The sequence below is a fragment of the Chroicocephalus ridibundus genome, chromosome 8, assembly GCF_963924245.1.
Source record: "Chroicocephalus ridibundus chromosome 8, bChrRid1.1, whole genome shotgun sequence".
NCBI classification, from domain to species: Eukaryota; Metazoa; Chordata; class Aves; order Charadriiformes; family Laridae; genus Chroicocephalus; species Chroicocephalus ridibundus.
The window spans coordinates 12,963,395-12,977,275 of NC_086291.1; the positions used below are offsets into that span (position 1 = coordinate 12,963,395).

Sequence of the window (13,881 nt, forward strand, 5' to 3'; positions counted from 1 at the left end):
CGGAGCACGCAGGGCTCCCCAGGCACGGGCAGGTGGGTCACAACCCCCAGAAACAGGCTCAGCACAAGGGGCTGCAAAATGTCCACGGCTCATAGTGCCGCCTCTGCCAGCCCCGGCACAGCCCCTGGGTGGCCACGGGCTGGACAGGACACCCACCCTGGCCCTGCAGCCCGCGAGCTGTGCTGGGAGAGCACAGGGGACAGGGACGGGGGACACGGGGCTGGTCACGGGCACCGCAGGGGTCAGACTCCCGCACACTGGAGAAGTGGAGATGAACATTTTATGGTAAAATATGCAGAGCGCGGGACAAAAAAGAAACCGTTTCTTGCATAATGAGACACTGTTAGAGACAAGCTCCCCAGGAAACCAATTAACACGGCGCTTTGCGTATGTCAGGCCAACACCTGGCAAAAACACCTTTCCCAGGGAGGATGCAGCTGCCCCCCGTGACGGCCGCCCCCAGCACGCCTCCGTGACGACGACAGGAACCCCACCTGTGCCACAGGCAGCATGGGGCCGGCTCTGCCCACTGGGGCGCGGCGTGGGGCCGCTGACCCACACGGGCGCCGTGACCCCACGCACCGGCATGGCTGGAGCCATCGCCCTGCCGCGCCCTCGCAGGGCAGAGCGCCGCGGGCGTAGCAGCCGTGAGCTGCTGCGCTCCCGCAGTGCCCAGGCCGAGGATGCGGCCGGCTCACGCCCGCGGGCCCTCCCGGCAGCCCCACGGGTGGGTCGGCCCTGCCGGGACCCGCCGCTGCACACGCGGGACGCGGCGGCCGGGCTGGCGGGAAAGCTCCGCCTCGGCCCCGCCCCTACTCAGCATAGCCACGCCCCCACCGCGCGTGACTCTGCATAACCACGCCCATGCCCAGTATGACCCCGCCCCTACTCCGCATAGCCCCGCCCCTGCACCGCCTGGCCCCGCCCCCGCCGCGCGCCATGTCGCTCCGCTTCTCCGCCAACCTCTCCTGGCTCTTCCCGCACCTCCCGGCGCTGCCGGCGCGGCTGGAGGCGGCGGCGGCCGCCGGGTTCGGGGCGGTGGAGGCGGCCTGGCCGGCGGGTTGCCCGGCCCAGGCGCTGCGGGCCGCGGCGGAACGGGCCGGGGTGCGGATCGTCCTCCTCAACACCCCTCCCGGTACGGCCGCCTCCGCCGGGCTGCGCGGGCGGGGGGCGCCCCTAGGGTAACGGCGGGGGCGCCCCGGCGCCGTTGACCGCCCCGTCGGTCTCTCCTAGGGAACCAGGAGGCGGGCGAGATGGGGCTGGCGGCCGTGCCCGGTCGCCAGGCTGCCTTCCGGCAGGACCTGTCGGCGGCGGTGCAGTACGCCCGGGCGGTGGGCTGCCCCAGGTAGGTGCGAGGCGAGACCCCGCTCCTGCGGCGCCTGGGATCCCCCCGGCCGCACTAAGTCGCTCCTCCGGAACCTTCCTGCTCCAGCTCTTCCTAGCAGCGGGGGTTGCCCTTTGCACCGCCGTGCTGCCTCCCACTGGGTCTCTCCACGCTCGGTGGTGTTTGGTGAGAGACGGTTCGTTGTGGAGCCCCGGCCGTAACGCGGTCGCTGGGAGCTGGCCCAGCGCTGGCCCGTACTCTCGTCCAGCCCTGCCCTTCCCCGTGGTGGCTTTTGTCCGCACCTCCACACCACAGTCCCTGGGATAATCCTCTCCTTTTCCTCCCTGATGATACCCGTCGTTTCCCCCAGGACGGCACAGGAGTTGCTTTATTGAAGGCCGCGCTGAGCACAGCACTGTAAGAGATGCAATTAGCCTGGCACAACCCCCTTCAGAAAAACAACTTGGCCTTTTTATTCCCTTTACTTCGCACCATGCTTTCCCTTAGAAATGCAGTCCAAAGCCCTGGGGAGGGCATGGGCCAGGCAGGCCAGAGCTTGCCCAGACCCCTTGGCGTTCTCTGGTAGTGGGCAGAATAAAGAGGTTTTTGTTTCCATCGTATGCCTTCCCCAAACGCTTGCCAAAGAGCCTTGCTTTCACCGGGCCATTGAGCCCTGCACACAGCCCAGCACCGGCCACCATCCCCTCCCTGCTCTAAGCCAGCAAGTGGCAAGAGAAGGTGTCCGACCTGCCCCTGGCAGAGGCAGCATGCCTGCTGCCCATCGTGCTGGCCTTTGGGCAGCCCCAGGAGCAGCTCCAAGAAAGCTCCAGCTAGCGGCAGCTGGCAAAAGAGGGAAGAAGCAAGGTCTGTGATTTGTGAGGCAAAATGTTCACAGACATCCCTCAGCGTAGCGAGGTTGTGTCCCTGCTGCTTGCTGGTGCCTGTCATGGCTCCTCTTACCCCATTCTGTGTCTGCTTCCCCACCCTGGCCCCATTTTCCACACGCAGAGAAAGGTGTATTGCTTGGAGACTGGGGCAGCTGCCTGTGGCTGATGTGTCTGTATCTGTAGGATCCACCTGATGGCAGGGCGGGTTCCCCTGGGCGCAGACCGGGCAGCAGTGGCAGATGAGATGGAAACCACCTTCATCGAGAATCTCAGATATGCTGCTGACCTCCTGGCCCAGGTAAGTGGGGAACAGGTCCTGCTCCATGCGTGCAGCTCTTAAGGTACAGAGGATGGAGAATCCCTCTTGAGCCTGGCACGGGGAAGGTGTGCTCCCTGCTGCAGAGGTGAGAGGATGGTCCACAGGTAACATTACTGTGTTACAGGAAGACATGATTGGACTAGTGGAGCCTATTAACAACCGCATCACTGACCCTCGCTACTTTCTGAACACCCCGCACCAAGGTGAGGCAGACATCTCTCCCCAAAGTCTTCTTCAAGGGAGAAGGATCCCCAAAGTCTGAAAGGCAGGAGGTTGCCTTACCTGCAGGGAGATGCTGAGGGAGTACAGCTGACGAAGGGGGATCGTGGGGCTTCACAATGAAGCTTCGAGCCTGAGGGTGATGGTCTCTCATTTCTTTGCACCCTTAGCTGCTGCCATCCTGGAGAAGGTGGGACGGCCCAACCTGAAGCTGCAGCTGGTGAGTCAGCACTGAAGATCTCCAGGGGCCACCCTCCACCAGGGAACCTTCCACACGCCCACAGGGGAATCCCAGGGGCTGTGGGCTTGTTATTCCCTCCTGGGAACATGGCGAGGGACAGGGACTGCTGTCACAGCCATCTTTGCTTGCTGCTGAGCTCCTCCGTCTCCCACAGGACCTCTTTCACTGCCAGATCATGGATGGGAATTTGTCTCGCAACCTGGAAACATACTTCCCACTCATTGGTAACACCCTGCACCCAAACCGGCCACGGGGCAGGAGCGGCTTTGAGATGGGGCTGTACTGCCCCACGCTCTGCTGCAGCTGGCTGGGAATGGGGGGCTGTTCTTGTGTCACCTTGTCCCATGCCTAGAGAAGGCTGCTGCAAGGGCTGCCTTGGGCAGAGCATCTCCCATTCCCTCCCTAGGTCATATGCAGATTGCACAGGTGCCAGGGCGGCATGAGCCCGATAGTCCTGGGGAGCTGAACTTCCCCTACATCTTTGAGCTCCTGGAGTCCCTCGGCTACAGTGGCTACGTGGGGTGCGAGTATGCTCCAAAAGGTGAGTGGCCCTGGGGGTGGTCTGAGCACCAGTGGCAGGTCCCAGCATGGACCAGTTGGCTGGGGCCTGTGCAGAGGTAGGCATGTCTTGGAGAGTGGCAGGCATCAGGGTCCCTACCTGGGGATGAGAGCCCTGCCCAGAACAGCACCTGCTCCAGCTTGCCTCCGGTGCCAGCAGGAGGCCGTGTCTGTCACTGCAGGAGACACTCTGGAAGGTCTGGGCTGGCTGCGCTCGTACTGGGAGAGCCGAGGCTTGCGGCATGGTGGGACCAGCAAAGCAGCAGAGTAAACCAAGGAAAACGTTGGAATAAACTTCAAAGCAATGGCTTAACAGAGGAGCGTGTCTGTCTTCTCTATGACTTGGGTCAAAGTTAAAAGCACCTATGTCCTATTGCCCTGCCAGGCCAGCCCCGGCAGTTGGTACTCAAGCACTATCTAAGCATGTCATATTTGGGGATGGTATGGGCACCACTGTAGGTGATGTGAGGTACACAGCAGCACCTTCATCTCCAGTCTGCAGGGGTGTCCAGGGAGAGGTTTCCAGTCCCTCCTGCTGAGGGGAGCGTTCACTCCTTGGGAAGGGCGCAAGTGTTCCCGGTCCAGCTCCAGCTGGTGAGTGGAGTTGTGGGAAGAGGGCTCTGCGCTTCGAAGTCCTGCAGTTCTTGAGGCTGCTGCCAGTGCCCAGCACTGATGCTGCAGCAGGTGGGGAAAGTGAAGCAAGCAGCCCCCTTGCAGGCTGCCCAAACCAAGGTAATGGGCTGGGGGGTGCCTGTTCTGCTCCGGAGCCAGTAGGAGACTCTGGTGCAAACCCTGCCAGCCCCACAGCCAGGGCTGCCTCTGCATCCCCTACAGGAGGCTTTGCACATCCTAGCCTATGGCACATGAGTGGGGATCTGGTTCAGTTTATTTCACAGATACATCAATGGCTTTAATGTACATCTCCATAAAACCTTTCCCTGGTCCAGTTCACCTTTCCTGTCCCACCTGGCGCTCTCCTGCTGAAAGCAAAGGGCCACAAGTGGGCAGCCTCATTGTCCAGAGCGCTGAAATGCAGGAGTCTTCCCATCTAAAGCCAGAGCGCTGGGCAGTGCTGCCCTGTGCAGAAGACGTGCTGCACATGCTCCTCCATGCCTTCCCGACAGGCAGAACTCACCTGCAGATGCCAAAGCTGTGTCCCTGAGAGTCGCTCTACTTCAGCCAAGCCACAGCAGCCAAGCTCCTGCCCTTGCGGTTCGGTTCAAGGTCATTCAGTATCAAACGCACCAAAAGCAGCACACCGAGGGCCACACCAGCCAGCCAGCAAACGATGGAGGTGCACATCCCCAGGCTCCTCAGTTCAGTATCCATGCGTGCCGCTAGCGGCGCTGCCTGTGGTGCCGGAGCACAGGTCCCCCCCAGAGGCCTGTTCTTCCCCATTGTCACCCATGGCACAGCCACGCCAAGACGTCCGGTACATGTGTTGCTCCAGGATGGGGGTGCCAGTGCTAGAGCAGGCCGGTCCAGAGGTTGAAGCAGGCAGTGTTGATAACTGACTCCAGGTGGTGGTATGTGGACACAAGCTGAGGCAGAGGGCTCTCGCTGTTCTGGGGCTGCACTGGGAATGGCTCCCGGAAAACCACGGTGAGGCTCTGCTGAGAAGGAGGAGCAGGTCAGGGGACAGGATTCAGACAAGCACTGTGCCTTCGCTAGTCCAGGTGCCTGGGCACTTTTTTGACAATGTCAAAAAAGGGAGAAGTCCCAAAATGCCAACAGCACTAAGCTAGTGTCTCCTTCTGTGACAGAGCATGTTTGAGCCTCCTCCCAATTTTCCCAGTGGAAATTAGGTGCAAGGAGTTGCCCACTCTGTCCCAGCCCCCATGCCTCTGCAGTTACACCAACCCCAGCAGCAGCCTCAGGAGAGGAGGGATCCTACTGCCTCCACAGTAATAGGGGCTTCCAGGGAAATCAGAGGGAAATCTCTTCTTCTAAGGCAAAGAGTAGGAGTGCAACAACTGGGGAAGGGGAGGAGATTAAACATAATAACTGCAATCCTAAAAATAAATGCTGGCTGCTCCATTCTCATTAGTGACTGTAGTGACAAGGCAGGGCAAGGGCAGAGGGGAGCAGAGAACAGGGTTCAGAAGAGAAGGCCGCAGGAACTAAAGCAGAAGAAAAACGCGAGCGACTCAGTGCACCGAAATCAGTGTCATGGAAGCAAGACACGGGGACTGGATGTTCTCCAGAGCTGAAACGCAGCACATGTAGTAGCCAGGGTCCCCCAACAAACCCATAAAGCCATGGGAACAGCTGTGTAACTGCAAAACAGCAAATGCAGCACCATCATTTACGAGGGAAGAGAAAGTGATTTGTGAACCTAATTCCAGCAGTGTGCAAGGCTTTAGAGACAACGAACCAGGAGGAAAGTGCAGCTTGGTGTTACCAAAGTGATGTGCTAACACTAGAGTTTTCTTTGATAAGGTAGTATTTCTAGACAAAGGAATCACAGTACATCTTATCTGAGCTTCAGGAAGGATTTGATGTAGTGCCACATGGGAAATTTAGGTAAGCTGAAAAGATAGGAATTAATGCAAAAATTATAAGATGAAGATGGTAGTGCTGAAAGGGGAAGTATCAGGCTGGGGAGGTTACAAGTGGAGTTCCTCCAGGACAGTTTTGGGACTCAAGTTGCCTAGTACTTTAATGAGTCTGGCACAAAGATGAGGAGCATGCCGATAAAATTTGAGGCACTAATACAAAAGAGGATTGGGATAATGAAAAAAAGCCCTAGAGACTTTTGAGATGCCACAGGAATGGGATGAATGTTAAGCACGAAATACAACATGAGGAACATAAAGGATTTCTCTTACAAGATGGGAGTCACTGGGAGAGGTGATAGAGGGTCTGGGTATATCATATCAATGACCACAAGGTGACACTATGACCAGGAAGACACGAACATGAAAAGGCAAATGCCACCCTAGGCTGTACCAGAAGCACCAGGCAGGGACATAAAAACCTTAGTGCAATCACAGAAGGCTCTGCTGAGGCTCCTCAGGAATAGGGAGGAATGGGAATGGGTGCAGTCCCGGACACCTGTATTTACAAAGGCTGACCTGAGCCATGAAGGGCTCTGAATGACAATGAAGCCATTGGAGAAAGCAAGGCAGGCTTAAGAGCTCTGCTTGCTTAACACAGCAACAGACTTAGCAAAAATTCCACCTTCAGATGTGGAGGTGAACCTCAGCGACCCGGGAGGAAGCCAGTATCTGCAGAGTAAAGAGCAGGTTCAGCTCTGAACTACCACTGGCATGAAGAGGATAGAACTGGCCACAACAAAAGCTCCAGCACAAAATGGGAAGGGCTCTTGACCAACAGGTGGCAGGAGGCACTGAGCAGCCTTCCAGCAGGCACCACCTCTTCTGTCTCCCCTACCTGCCTTTAGATGGAGTGTGATTTATTTACAGAAGGATCGGTTACGCTGCCGTCTCTGCAAAAGCCTCAATGTGGACTGAAGCATCTTTTAGATCCCCTGCTCTCACATGGAGCTGCATCCCCTGTGACCCATCCTGCACCCTGCCTGGGAGCACAGCTGAAAGCAGAGCATTTTTGCCCTCAAGTCCGATGAAGGCCAAGGCCCGTGCAGATTTGCTGGGACCCTCACAGTGCAGCTTCCCCTCTCTTTTGCCCAGGTAAGAGCACCCGCAGCACTGGTTGACCCCTCACAGCCAGACCCAGTGTGCTCTGGCTTTGGACTGAATACAGCAGGCGGCTGACAACATGATCCAAAAGCAACCCTGGGAAGGAAAAGGGGATCAACTGCTCACTGTTTTCCAATAGAAGAACAAAGGGGCATCACATGAAAAGAGCAGAAGGAGGTTCAAAAAACAAGCCAAGGAAGGCAGCTCTTCACCTACGTTGTAACTGCATCATGGAGCAGCAAGTCAGGGGAAAATCATGGATGCCACAAATTATGCAAAGGAAATTAAGCTGCAGAAGGCTACCTCTACCTCAGGACAGGCCTGGGCCACAGTTTGTCAGATGTTGGAACAGTAACTGAGAAAAGTGTTAACAAACTTCTTTGTCTTGTTCTTATTCTCCCCATGGGCACCTGCCCTTGGCTGGATCAATCTAGACAGACTCCCGGCCTGAGCCAATATAGCTGCTCTTACGTTCCCATGTTCTTACCGTCTTTCCTGAATGGGAATCGAGAAACACAAGAACGAAGCAATCCGTGAACTTCTGGTTGAGCACCACCTGTCAAGAGAGCCACAGCACACATTGCAAAGGAGACAGCACAAACCCCAGGACAGGGACATGAACACCACCAGCCCAGGGACATGCTGACACGCAGGACGAGTGGCATGATAGAGCCAGAAAGATGCAAGTCTGCCTGGCTCACAGGTGACACTGCCAAACCATGGGGATATATGTGGCATGAGGCTCAGTGTCCTGCCTGCCTCAGGGCAAACAGACAGTGCTGTACCACAGGAGCACACACCTCACGCTGCACCAGTAGCGGAGTGGAGAGCAACATCACGATGGCACCCATGTTGTCCTGACAGCACATGCCAGGCTCACACTGTGAGAAGCCACAGCAGGCAGGGGCCCTGGACAGCGGAGAGAGGCTGCAAGTAGGCGATGGGCTGTGTCTTACCAGATACTGGGTGCCAGTTTCAGCGTTGTGAAAGTGCCGACAGCTCTGGGGAAAGCGGCTCAACAGCACTTTGATGAGGCTCTGGTACCAGGAGACTGTCATGGTGAGGAAGCATCCCTGCGGGCATGGAAAAGGGCTGATTTTAGCCTCCCTCTAGCCATGGCACCAGCAGCCATAATGCTACAGCAGCCTTCAGACCCCAAGTCAGATGCATCCCTCACAGCCCACTGAGGCGTGGTGACCCAGGGCTATTCACTCTCCATACACAAGTCCATGCAGCCTCCCCCTTCTCCTGCCAGCTAGGAGCTATGTTCCCGCCTCTTATCTTCCCACCAAACAGGAAGAGATGTGCCCTGCAGGCCCTTCACCCGGCACCCCACTCCATCTCCAGAGCAGAACAGCAGCTGCTGTGCACCGTGACTCCATCCCTGCTGCTCACCAGCTGGGGGTCGACATCAGCAATGGATTTCCCATGCACAGCATCAAGCAGCTCCTCCAGCTCCACCAGCGACAGCTTGCCCAACTTCAGCTTGTCAGAAGCCAGAGGCTCCAGAAGGAAGAGGCGCTTCCAGAGGTTGTCCCTGCGGCAGTGGCACTTGGCCAGCTGCACCATGCTGCTGAGCTGCTTCTGGGCTGAAGCCACCTCAGAGGCCAGCAAGGGGAAGAGCGGTGAGGTGTAGAAGAGACCTGGCCCCAGTTTGACTTGTGTGCCCCCTGCATAGAACTCGCTGCTGTCCTCCACGTCCTGCCACATCTCCCGCTCTGCTGGCTGTTGCTGCCCCAGGCTTGTCTCTGGCTCCGCTGCCTCCCATGCCGCCCGTCCCACCACAGGCTCCAGCACTTCTCTTTGCAAGCGCGGCAGCTTCTTGAAGCGTCGCATATCGGCTGTGAGGCGGGGAAACAGCTCCCGCTGGCTAGTCATGATGACGTAGAAACGTAAGCTGAAAGCAAGGAGACATTTGTGAGCTGTGGAAGGGCTGGTCCCTTTTCAGCTGGGCTGCAAATGAATCATGGGCGCCTCTGTCCCTGCCAGTAAGGGTGCTTCTCTGCCCAGACAAGGACAGACACCACACTGCCCAGTTCCCTGCAAGGATCTTCCCCAGACAGCACCAAATCTGCTTGTGATGTCCCAGACAGAGCCAGTCTCTCCCAGAGCCCTCCTCCCCAGCTAGGAAGTTTTGATGTCACATCTCTGTGTCCCTAGTACTCACCGGAGCATGCGTCTCTCTGCCTCGCTCTGCTCCTCAAATGGTGCTGCACTGTGACACACCAGCAGGGACACATCGAAGTCATCATGATGACGTAGACCTTCAGAGTCTTTGTAGGAGCCCGAGCTGGGAACAAAAAGCACACCAGTATGAAGGGGACCTCACTTTGTTCCCCAAGAGCTCTTGGTCACAACAGAACTATTGGGCATGGGGAACTTGACACAGCAGGACTCCTCAGAAGTGCTATGAGAAATGCCAAATGCATGTGTACACATGCACAGCACCCCTGTTGGCCATATCAGAAAAGCTGGGCGAAACTGCTGCCTGGCATTATGTAGAACCGGCAGCTTTGCTGGCACCTTGGCGCAGTGTTCCCATGACTACAGGGTGGCCACCAATCTCCAGCAGCTGCAGGAACTTGCAGCAGATGCACTCACCTGTTCCAAATAGAGACTAGTGCATATTCGTTCTGCTCTGTGCCTGGCGTCCCCTTCTTGTTGTCACTGCCCGTGGCTGGCCGGGCCATGCGTAGGGGCTTCATGTGGTAGGTGTTGGCATGGTCAGCGATGTAGTTGTACAGCTGGTGTGCAGTGATCATGTTGGTGGGTAGGGCCAGCATGCCTAGTGGAGGAGGACACAGTGCTATCACAGGAGCTGCTCAGTGCTTCTTACCCGGTGTCCTACAAACTACTCTGGGGGACAGAGCTCTAGAGCAACCCGCCTCCCTGCCACAACAGGGTAGCAAGGACTTCCTCTGGAGCTGGGCCCCTCACGTCATCCTCTCCTTGTCATCTCCCTGGATACTCCCCAGGTCAGGTTTACTTCTAAAGTACTTGGGAACCTTTTGCCAATTTATGGGCTGGTGATCAACCCCAGACCAATCACATGTTGAACTACTCACCTTGGAAAACGTGGTTGCGGCCAAACTTGGGGATGTCAGGGTGGTGGGCAATGAAATCCTCCAGGAAGCTGGTGAGATGGTAGCCCTGGCGGAGAGTCATGTGGGAACCCAGCAGATACTGGTGGACTATACGCAAGTGGAAGTCGTAGCTGAATGAATGCACGTGCATGAGGTCCCGCACCTTGTCACACTCCTCCGTGAAGAGCATGGAGAGCTGCAGAGGGACAGGGAGTCAAGGCAGGAATGTTACCAGGCACCTCACACCCTCCTGCAAAGCCCTGCTGACAGCAAGGCATGGCAGAGCCAGTGCAGCCACCCCTGCCCCGACACCAGAGCAGGACGCAGACGAGAAGCTGTGTGCACACCGCAAATAGCAGACCTGCAGGCCTGGCCCCAAGGGATACAGCTTGGTGGCTCCTTCCACACTTGACCCCACTCCTGGTCTCCACTAGCAGCATGGACTGATCGGCACTGTGTCTCTTTTAGCATGAGATTCATTCCCCCTTTGAGCTGAAAGCCACATGGCTGTGAAGGACACAGCCTCCTTTCAGCTGAGTCCCTCAGTGGGTACAGGACACACTGGGGCTGGAGCCCCAGCAAGTTCTGGATCTACAAAGGCTGACACTTTGAATGTCCCCTGAGAGCAGGAGACAGCACAGGGACCTGGGGGGAGTGGTTAGACCCAGAGATGGGCAACAACAGAACTGCTAATTCCCTGTGCTCTGTAACTAACAGGGATCCAGGCTGGCTGCTGGGAAGCCAGATGCAGCTGTGGCTAGTGTGTCACAGCTGTGCCCAGAGAGGATCCCTCCGGCACATGGCCATCACCTCTGCTCAGCGTGCTGGTCTTTTACCGGGGCAGCACCAGACTTCACACACACCCACGCCCCCGGCCATGCACCCACCACAACCACAGCTACTGTGCCAGGGGACAGCATTGGTGAAGGCTTCAGCATTGTCCTCATGCCAGCAGCCCCCAGTTTTAATGTCTTCCGGCTCTCTGACCTCTTTGGGCAGCTGACTCACACCGTTAATTCCTTGGTTTAAGAAGGGGGCAAGCAGGGAAAACCAGCAGGCAGGATTGGCATGAGAACAGACTGCCCTCGTTCTCTGCACCACCTGCGTTGCTGCTGCCATGAGCCAGAGGGCGACCCGCACAGCCAGGAAGAGCCTGGAGAGAAGCTTGTAGCTCTGCCCCAAGAAGGGCAGGGCGAAGAGCAAGAAACACAAGGCGCTGCCCCCATGCCAGCACCCGGGGCTCACCCAATCCTCCTCCCACGCTGGGCTGCCCACTGTGGCACGTACTGCTACAGAAAGCACTGGCACAGGAGGCAAGAGGCAGCTCCCACTGCCAGGCTCTGGGGCAGGAAGGGTGCAAGCACAGCCAGTGGTAGGTTCAGCCCTGCACTGGCAGGTCCTGCCGTGCCCAGCATGGCAGTGGGAGGAGAGGACGTACCGCAGACTCAGAGACGGAGCTGGGTCCCATGCAGCTCTTGCTGCGAGCTCTGGCTGTAAGAGTGCCCTGATGGAGAGAGATGCACAGCCAGTGGGAAGAAGGACAAGGCACTGCCCAGCCCTGTTCCTGCATCCAGCCTGTCCTGCACAGGCCCAGGGTGGGACAAAGGGAGAGAAGGGGCAGAGGAGCCCAGCTGCCCCACCTGGAGGAAGCTAGTCCCAGCGTGTGGGAAGGCCCCTACAGCAAGTCCCACACCTCTCGCCTGCTGCTCCCAGGACCATCCCCTCCCACTGCAAAACCAGGCAAAGTCTTTTCCCAAGTCAGCCAGAGCCTGGATGTTCCCAGCAATGCCAGCTGCAGCCTGGTAACCCTGCCCCGTGCATGTGCAGGCTTCCCAGGAAAGACTCAGCAAACCCTCAGGCAAGGCCCTGGCAGGCTCAAAGCTTAGGAGAACCACTCTTGGCACATATAAGACACGGCCTTGCTACAGAGCCACCTTGGAAAGGACAGTATGGTCATGCACACCTCCTGCCTCAGACAGCTGGGGCTGGTCAGCTTCTAAGCAGACACCCAGTGCCCTGGGGACAGGCAGGACACACCATGACACACCAAAAGAGAAGGGAACAGGCAACCCCATGGTGCTGTAGAGCAAGGTACAGAGGTAATCAAGAACCAGGGCTCATGGTGCAGAAAGTGATCTCCTCCAGCAAAGGGCAGCCATCTATGTTCACAGATCCCTGCTCCCACTCTGCTTCCCTTTTGTTCCAAGGGAAGCAGGGAGCTTCTAGCTCTCCATGCACTGACTTTCCCTGGAGCAGTCATCTTTGACAGAATTACCCCTACTCCTTCCCAGCCTGCTCTATCTTGCTCCCTAATCTAGGACAAGAGTCATCCTCTTGCCAAACGTCCCACCACCTTTCACTGCACTCCAGATTTGCTCAAGCAGCGGGCCATGGAGGGCATGTGGCTGCAAAAGGCTCTGCCTTTCCAGGAGGAGGGAGCAGAGCTCTCCAGAACTTGCTGCACCTCAAATGCCCACTCTGTCCCAGAGCTTGCTGGCTCTCCCAAAGCAGACCCTGACCCTGAGGAGCACTGGCTGTGCCTGCAAAGCCATTACCTGGGAGTTCACAGACTGGCCCATGGGGATCCGTGAGCACTCCAGCGCGTACTGCTTCACACAGAAGTAATAACCCTGGAGGAGAGAGCACATGAGCACAGCACAGGCCTTGAGCCTCTCCAGGGAAAGAGAACAGTCCCCATGCTTCACCTTCTGGGATGGGTCCCAGACACTATTGCTCCATGGTTTGTCTCCCCTCGTGTCTGAACCAAGCCATCCCAGCCAAGACATGGCTGAGCACAGAGCGACACATCTCGTGCTGAGCCCTTGCATCTTTCATGAGCCCCCCTCCAGGAAACTCTTACTGCTCTGAGCCCTGCAGAACCATTCCTAGATGATCCACAGTCATGCAGGACCACGGAAGAGGCAGGACAAGAAAGGAAGAATCCATGTCCCTGCACCCCTCCTCATCATTCATTTTGTCTCCTCTGAAGACTGCCCTCAAACCCCCAGAGATTGTACTTTCTTTCCTGTTCCTTCTTACCTGGAAGGCCAACTCCATCAGCACAATCCCACCTGGAAGAGCTCTCTGTAGATGGTAGGTGGCAACAGCAGGGCTTGTGCTCTAGGAAAAGAAGGACAAAGCTGGAGAGGCTCTCTGGCACAGGAGAGCAGCCTGCACACCGCAGTGCAAGGCTGCCATAAGGCTCTGTGGCAGAGACGGAAATGGAGGAGCCTCATCACCCAAGCACCCTCGCTGAAGGGAGGAGAGCAGACATGCCAGAGCTGACTGTGAAAGAATTCTAACAAGCCTTCAAGAGAGCACACCAGGCACACTGCTCCCTTCGCCTCCTGCTTACTCAGGACAGGGTGTCTCTAGAGTTCAAGGACGTGTAATGTTGAACACCCCTTTCAAACACCTTGAAAGGGGTGATGCTGTCCACAAAACCTCATTCCCACCTCTCCCTGCCGAGCAGTCCCCAGACCATCACATCTGCCTGACACAGCAGCTATGAAAGGCATCCAGCTTGGACTCAGAGAGTAGCTGCCAGCAAATTCACTTGCCCCCTGTTGAGTTGTTCCAGTGGATTGCTCT

General features: G+C 57.2%; 2 protein-coding genes across 10 annotated transcripts in view; one reads left to right on the plus strand and one right to left on the minus strand.

Moving 5' to 3' along the window:
- The first annotated feature begins 896 nt into the window (after positions 1-896).
- On the plus strand, positions 897-3,946 carry HYI (hydroxypyruvate isomerase (putative)). The gene is made up of 8 exons (XM_063345112.1): positions 897-1,135; positions 1,234-1,345; positions 2,395-2,509; positions 2,655-2,733; positions 2,920-2,969; positions 3,145-3,214; positions 3,397-3,531; positions 3,731-3,946. Exons 1-8 carry the CDS (start codon positions 940-942, stop codon positions 3,817-3,819), a joined length of 846 nt encoding a protein of 281 aa, XP_063201182.1. The 5' UTR covers positions 897-939; the 3' UTR covers positions 3,820-3,946.
- A 67-nt stretch (positions 3,947-4,013) lies between these two features.
- The window catches only part of SZT2 (SZT2 subunit of KICSTOR complex), a 59,484-nt gene continuing 49,616 nt past the window's right edge, over positions 4,014-13,881 (minus strand). For 4 of the 9 annotated variants that reach the window (XM_063345109.1, XM_063345103.1, XM_063345105.1 and 1 more), the window contains 10 exons: positions 13,330-13,410; positions 12,846-12,920; positions 11,729-11,794; positions 10,273-10,486; positions 9,809-9,992; positions 9,375-9,497; positions 8,603-9,104; positions 8,164-8,280; positions 7,695-7,763; positions 4,014-5,161 (listed from right to left, as the gene is read on the minus strand). In XM_063345109.1, the coding sequence (XP_063201179.1) occupies positions 5,015-5,161; positions 7,695-7,763; positions 8,164-8,280; positions 8,603-9,104; positions 9,375-9,497; positions 9,809-9,992; positions 10,273-10,486; positions 11,729-11,794; positions 12,846-12,920; positions 13,330-13,410 (1,578 nt within the window). In that variant the 3' untranslated portion in view covers positions 4,014-5,014. The remainder of the gene's footprint in view (positions 5,162-7,694; positions 7,764-8,163; positions 8,281-8,602; positions 9,105-9,374; positions 9,498-9,808; positions 9,993-10,272; positions 10,487-11,728; positions 11,795-12,845; positions 12,921-13,329; positions 13,411-13,881) is intronic. The other 5 variants (XM_063345111.1, XM_063345108.1, XM_063345107.1 and 2 more) reach the window with 3 other exon arrangements.

What these genes read in the sequence shown, in the direction of transcription:
- HYI (XM_063345112.1), top strand. Translation starts at nt 940, where the DNA reads ATGTCGCTCCGCTTCTCCGCCAACCTCTCCTGGCTCTTCCCGCACCTC. An exon ending in CCAACCTGAAGCTGCAGCTG is followed by an intron (nt 2,970 to 3,144) that starts GTGAGTCAGCAC and finishes CGTCTCCCACAG; the next exon opens with GACCTCTTTCACTGCCAGAT. An exon ending in GTGCGAGTATGCTCCAAAAG is followed by an intron (nt 3,532 to 3,730) that starts GTGAGTGGCCCT and finishes CTGTCACTGCAG; the next exon opens with GAGACACTCTGGAAGGTCTG.